The sequence below is a fragment of the Endocarpon pusillum genome (assembly GCF_000464535.1).
Source record: "Endocarpon pusillum Z07020 unplaced genomic scaffold scaffold1292, whole genome shotgun sequence".
Classification (NCBI taxonomy): domain Eukaryota; kingdom Fungi; phylum Ascomycota; class Eurotiomycetes; order Verrucariales; family Verrucariaceae; genus Endocarpon; species Endocarpon pusillum.
The window spans coordinates 103108-109241 of record NW_006913656.1 but is presented as its reverse complement, the minus strand read 5'-3'; the positions used below and the strand labels follow the sequence as shown (position 1 = coordinate 109241).

General features: G+C 51.5%; 3 protein-coding genes across 3 annotated transcripts; 2 read left to right on the top strand and 1 right to left on the bottom strand.

Annotated features, from left to right (window-relative positions):
• Positions 1-2503: 2503 nt before the first annotated feature.
• Positions 2504-3417, top strand: EPUS_04919 (uncharacterized protein; the record flags this gene model as incomplete). Its single annotated transcript, XM_007789730.1, has 2 exons — positions 2504-2912; positions 2972-3417. The coding sequence occupies 2 exons, from the start codon at positions 2504-2506 to the stop codon at positions 3415-3417; spliced, it is 855 nt and encodes a 284-aa protein (XP_007787920.1).
• Positions 3418-3843: 426 nt separating this feature from the next.
• On the top strand, positions 3844-4549 carry EPUS_04918 (uncharacterized protein; the record flags this gene model as incomplete). The annotated part of the gene is made up of 2 exons (XM_007789729.1): positions 3844-3974; positions 4033-4549. The coding sequence occupies 2 exons, from the start codon at positions 3844-3846 to the stop codon at positions 4547-4549; spliced, it is 648 nt and encodes a 215-aa protein (XP_007787919.1).
• Positions 4550-4949: 400 nt separating this feature from the next.
• EPUS_04917 (uncharacterized protein) lies at positions 4950-5923 on the bottom strand (the record flags this gene model as incomplete). Its single annotated transcript, XM_007789728.1, has 2 exons — positions 4950-5172; positions 5262-5923. 2 exons carry the CDS (start codon positions 5921-5923, stop codon positions 4950-4952), a joined length of 885 nt encoding a protein of 294 aa, XP_007787918.1.
• Between the last annotated feature and the right edge of the window lie 211 nt (positions 5924-6134).

Genomic DNA, 6134 nt, shown 5'->3' with positions numbered 1-6134 from the left:
GAGGTGGTTGAAAATTCATTTTAAAAACCAGCTGCGGAAAGCTATGGCGATCAAATGCGGCTCAAAAACCTTATTTTACGCCAAGTACGCTAATAGGCACACCCAGGGACGGAGGGGATAGTTATATTGGGGAGACAAAATCATAAGATTTGAAACGGGATCCAATGTGTCATTCTATTGCTTGGCGCAGATAGGGGCCAGGGGAAGATCTCACTACAACAGTGGCAGAGGAGCGGGCTGTGAAATTACAGGGAATCTTCTCAAGAAATAATGGTATATATTAAATTTGTTACCATCCATCAACAACGTTCTCTGGAGTACATGGGTCAGTGGTATAAGTTGTGTGGTGCCCAACAACTAGCCCGCGCTTGTAGCCAGAGAGTCATGGCTGAGGCCGGATCTTGGTCAAACTGCAAAGGGCACTGCAGAAGGCGTCCGGTATCAGCTGTGGGGGGTGGGTTGAAGGTAAGTTGAAGGTAAGTTGGGTGAGGTTGTGGGCGCCAAAGGCCTAATATGGCTTGTTGAAGAATCTATGACTAGGAAACTAGTCCTTAGATTTTTGTGTTTTTGTTATTAGTATTACTGAGGTTTGCTTGATGGTCTGTAGTTCGAGCCCAGTGCTGCCCTTGCTTTTTTTTGATATTTACTAGATGTCCTTGCCTCCACAAACTTTCGGCTTGCTGCTTCTTTTCCAAAAAGAAAAGCCGGTGCTTATGCCAGACAAATGGTACAGGTCCAAAGACCAACATATTATATTGCGTCGTACACTCCAAGTCCTTCGAGTGATAAGTATGGTGACATCCCTCCGCGACCTAAATGATCTTCTCAATCTCGCTCTTTCTATGGATCAGGCGCTGAGGGCGGTGAGCTGACGCCCAGTGATTTTCTGACTCTCGGTCCGAGATGGAGCGATGGTGACAATACGCAGGCCCGTTTGCTGACGGCATCCACGATTCCTCCGATGAAGTTTCTCCAGCAATCTCGTTTTCCTTCTCTGCATGTTGCAAAAAGTCTGCGCCATGCCCTCAGCCTTGCGAGTGATGTCTCTACCCTTTCAGCGAGCTTCGCTATCGTTTTGGCCGGGTCTGCACTGTGTTACAAGTGCTAACATTGGACAGCACCTCACCGCGGACAGTGCACAGCCCGCAGCCACTTATTTCGAGAATGTTGCTGGTGTCTCTCGATGTACAGATGATCTGGCTCTTGATCGTGATATTGACCTGGAGCACGCTCAGTCTGCAATAGGAAATAAGACTTTTTTACACGTCCTGTCATAGCCGCGACTACCTATTACAACACGTGAGTGTTTTGCTTGGATCCCATTGATCCGATTGTTGTCCCTAGCACAGGTGTCAAGCGCTCATGGCAAGCTGCTCGAAAAGCTCCGGATGATATGTTGGTGATGAGGACGAAGGAGGCCTGCAACAATGGTACCGGCCCCTCAATATCTATTTCGGAATCGGTCATTTCATATCATGACTATTGCATGAAATTCCGTGATTGAACCGTGGCGAGGAAAGCTGGGTGCCAGAGGCAGGTAATTTGTGTCTTTGATCCTAAGTTGCTCCTTTCGGTTCTGCTGGCCTTGCACACGCTTACACTTCTGTCAAAGACTAGCATGTTTCCTGTGCCCTGGTCGTGCCTTGGGCAGCTTCGGCTGGAGCTCTTGTTTATGCACTGGTGTGGGGGTGTTTGGGACAGACTGCATTGAATTTCACCTTGAGGAGATAATGGAACAGCTCAATCGTGAGGCACCCTCAGATACACGGCGACACTTGCCGATAGCAGAACAAGATGATTGAGAGATCGCCGTCATATGTAAGAAGGCTAATGCACCTGATAGGTTTCCATGGACTCCTACTCACGTTCCTCCAAGAATGGCATCAGGATGGGTTGCTGTTGGTGTCGCTGTTGCCCAATTGTGGGACCATCATAACGCGAAGCCTGATCAACAGTATATATATCTTTATTTGGTAGAACGCAAGCAGCTATACAAGCAGTAAAAAGCATTTTTCGCAAGATTCCATCTGATTTCCATTGGCAGTCACAATTTTGCCTCTCCTTGCGCTTTTGGTCTCTCCACTCGGGCGGACAGCGTGACCAAGATGACCGACAGCAAGCTCCAGATTTCTTCTGTGTTTACCCCCCCATCAAGTCACGCTCAAGCAAAGACAAAACCTATCCAGCTTGCTGCGCTAAAGACTCTCCCAGTCGAAGTAAGACTAGATAATTTCCAACCACAATCTATATCCAATCTAACATACATAGAAACCAGTGTCCAAGATTATCCTCGGTCGTCCTCTCTACGCAGCTCTTCCGTGACTGCGGCTGAGAGGCAATGCACGCTTGACTCCTCGAAGGTACAGTCCAAACGCTGTCAACTCTTCTACGAGATTATCGAGTCTGAGCAAATTGAAGCCACAGAAATTAAAAGCCCCAAATTCTCGTTCTCCTTTCAAGTGGCTCCTAAATCACCTATTCAATCAACAGCCATCGCAATATAATGGCGGAACTACCAGCAAAGCGTGCAAGGCGCACCGACAGCGCGGCTATGTGGGACAAGAACGAAAGTACGAGCGCCCCCAAATCACAGAGATCAACAGAAGATTCACGAGAAATCAAACGAAAGGACAGTGACCGCGATACATTAGATGACATCAGAGACAGAAGACGGAATGACAGGCGACGTGATGACGGCAGGCGACGCTCGAAGTCGAGGGACCGGTATCAGAGCCGCAGAGAAAGGAGCCGATCAAGGGACCGGCCAGCTAAAGGCAGGGATCGAGATCATGACCGGGACAGGATCAGGGAAGACCGAAGAGGGGCGGACCGAGATAGAGACCGTGATCACCGTGGTAGCCGAAGGGAACGGGAGAGAAGTCGCAGCCCAGACAGACACAGATCTTCAAAGGGTAGTGTTGGGCCTTGAGCAGCATAGAGCAACACTTCTGACTAATTATTTTATGTGCAGATGCAAGACTAGACAGAGATCGAGACCGCCATCGTCATCGATCAAGATCCCGCTCCCCAGCCCGGAATGGCGCAGACACCCCTACTCGAACACGGTCGCCTCCCAAAGCTCCACGGGCTGACCGCGGTCGACCATCTGCTTCCACCGCTACTCGCCCAACAGAGCCTACACCACCATCTTCCAAGGTCAAGAAGGAGCCTTCCCCTGGGGCGGCTATACAGATTGATTCGAAAACGAATGGTCGCAATGGTGTGGACGAGGACGACGATAGTGAAGACGCTTTGCTTAAAAAGATGATGGGTTTCTCAACTTTCAAAAGCACGGCAAACACAAAGATACCAGGCAATAACGTGTCAGGTGTGCGAAAAGAGAAGTCGACCAATTACAGACAGTACATGAACCGCACTGGTGGATTCAACCGACCATTGAGTCCATCGAGAGATTGAAAGATACATTGGGCCCCGTCACAAAAATCCTTAATATCTCATCGACAGATGGCTCTGGCTTGCCCAACTTGCCTCTTTCTCGACCACATAAGATTGTTCAAGCTGATCAATAGGTGCAATCCAGTTAATTCTGCGCTTTGTCATCCGTTGGTGTCTGGTCATTATCCCACTTGCCTCTTCAAGTAGTCCCAAGGCATCTGGTACGCTCGTTGACTTACCTTCCGGGTAAAGAGCTAGCAAAAGTGCATGACAGTGTGGAGAAGCTGGTTGAGAAATCTGTTACAACCCCGCTTTGCGGGAACAAGAGTCCTTGATATCCTCTACACACCCAACTCTCTCCTACTTCCACAGTTCCTCTACCCGACAAAGTTCCTCGATTCTCTACCGCGGCCTAGTGTGGAAATCCTACAGGGAAATCCTACGAAAATGCCTACAGGCGCGCGCTCAAGCTTTAGCGAGGCTCATCGCGCAAAGTCCTTCCGGGAGTTGATTGGTGCATCTCCATCCACGGCATCACCCTCTGATTCGACCTTGATTATTGTGGACGCACAGAATGAGTGCGTATAGCTGATATCCGCGCACCAACACCAGCGCTCACCTCACCGAATTTCCCAGATACGCTGATGGCCTGCTTCAAACCACCAACATTGCCCAAACCCGACCCGCCATTTCCTCCCTCCTCGAAACCTATCGAACCGCAGCAGCCGACTCCTCGTCGAATGAAAAGTCCAACATAATCCACGTAGTCCACTCAGTCCCCAAAGGCACACCAATTTTCACCCCCTCCACCCCGCTGGCGGCCGAATTTGCTGAACTCGAACCTAAAGACTCGGAAAAAGTTATCTCCAAGCACCTTCCCAGCGCCTTCAGAGACACCGAATTGCACGCCTACCTCCAGTCGTTGCCTGACGGCAAGGGCAAGAAGATCGTGCTGGCGGGCTATATGGCGCATGTGTGTGTTTCGACGACGGCGAGGCAGGGCCATGAGTTGGGGTACGATGTTGTGATTTGTGGCGATGCGGTGGGGGATCGGGATATTCCGGGGGCGACGGGAGAGGAGGTGACGCGGATGGTGTTGGCTGAGCTTGGGGATGCTTTTGGGACGGTGGTGGAGAGTAAGGATATCAAATGAAGTGGTATGAGGAGATGCGAACAGGTGTGCGTAAGAGGTGAACAATCGTGTAAAGCTTACAGATAGAAGCAGAGAATCTTCAGAAAGGAAAGATAGCAAAATTCTTTTTGAGTTCTTGACCGCCTCTTGTGTCCGTCTCGAAGAATGGAAGGGCGTAGATTCCAGGTTTGAGCTGCGCTTTGTAGGGGATGGTCCTTGAGTCGATCTCGAAATGTCAAAGTAGTGCATAGCATCAAGCTGATGATCGGCACTCCGATTGATGACACACGATTTGCAGCAAGGAAGGGTTGGATCGTGACCTTACTTCCCATAAGCTACATGATTGAATCTCACAGCAAAGATCAGAAGCGGGAAGCCAATGATAGCGCCTCATGTCCCCGATCGAGAAGATGCCCGTCCTTCAAACCTCCTCCCCCTCTTCTTCTCCTTCGGCACTCGAAGACCTCCAAAACAGATACACATTGTAGAGCGCGTACTCGTGCCCGAAATCCGGCAGCCGGAACGACTGCTTCCCCTTCTTGAAGCGATGGAATATGCCTGCTCCCCTGACGGCGTCACGTCTGATGCGCTCCATCAGCTCCGCACGCTCCGCGCCTGGCAGGTCGTTGGGGACCCATTCGCGGCTGATATCAGGGGCTCGCAGGTCGCCCGTGGCCGGGTCGCGGTGGGTGTCTAGAGCGGGGAGCGGGAGAGGGTGCCGCGGATGACGAACTGCTCGGCGCCGGGGCAGAAGGTGAAGGACTGGGCGGTGATGAGGTGGAATGCTGCCGGGTGGTGGACGGCTTGGATGTCGAGGTGGGCGAGGAGTTGGTGGTCGAGCGTGTTGAATTGCGGTTCCTGGGCGAATGCTGCGGGAGGCTGGGCTTGCTGCGAGCTCAGGAGGTCGATGATGGATTTGAAGGCCGCTAGTTGGTACATGGAGATGTCTCGCCGGTCGAAACCGGCGCCGGTGAGTCCGGTCGGGCTGCTGAGGCCGAAGCAGATGCAGTTGGTGATGTTGAGGTGCTCGGTGGAGATTCGCGTGTCGAATGTCTGCTTCAATTCGGCCCATGTGTTGGATTGTTTCCACGCACTGTCGCTCTTCTGGTAGTGGCTCAGAGCTTTCTCTAGAGAGGCGCCCGCTGGTGTCTCGGCTGGGGTGGGAGTAAAGGTCATCTGGGTGTAGCCTTCATCCAGATCCTGGTCGTAGTCTGGGTCGTTGGGGCTGGAGATCATGCCTCCAGTGTCGGCCTCGGGATGCCGTCTGTTGATGCTGAACGCTTTGTCCGATCGAGCAATTCGAGTCCAACCGTCTTCAGACTCGATTTCTCCTCTTTTGTTGCGGGGGAGAGGCTCCTGGCGCTGTCTCCTCTTCTTATGACTTGTGTGCGGCATAGTGGTGAATATGCTGGGGACGGTTCAAAGCTGGTTGAGACAATCACTGACGGAAGAAAGGCACACTGGACAGGAAACGGAGTACACAGAACGCAATCAGGGAGAGGTTGAAGGGTGAAGGGTGTAAAAGTGATACCTTGACCACGAGGTTGACGATTGGTATCCTACCACTACCAAGTGGTTTGCGCAACAGTGCAGTAGCTGAATTTAT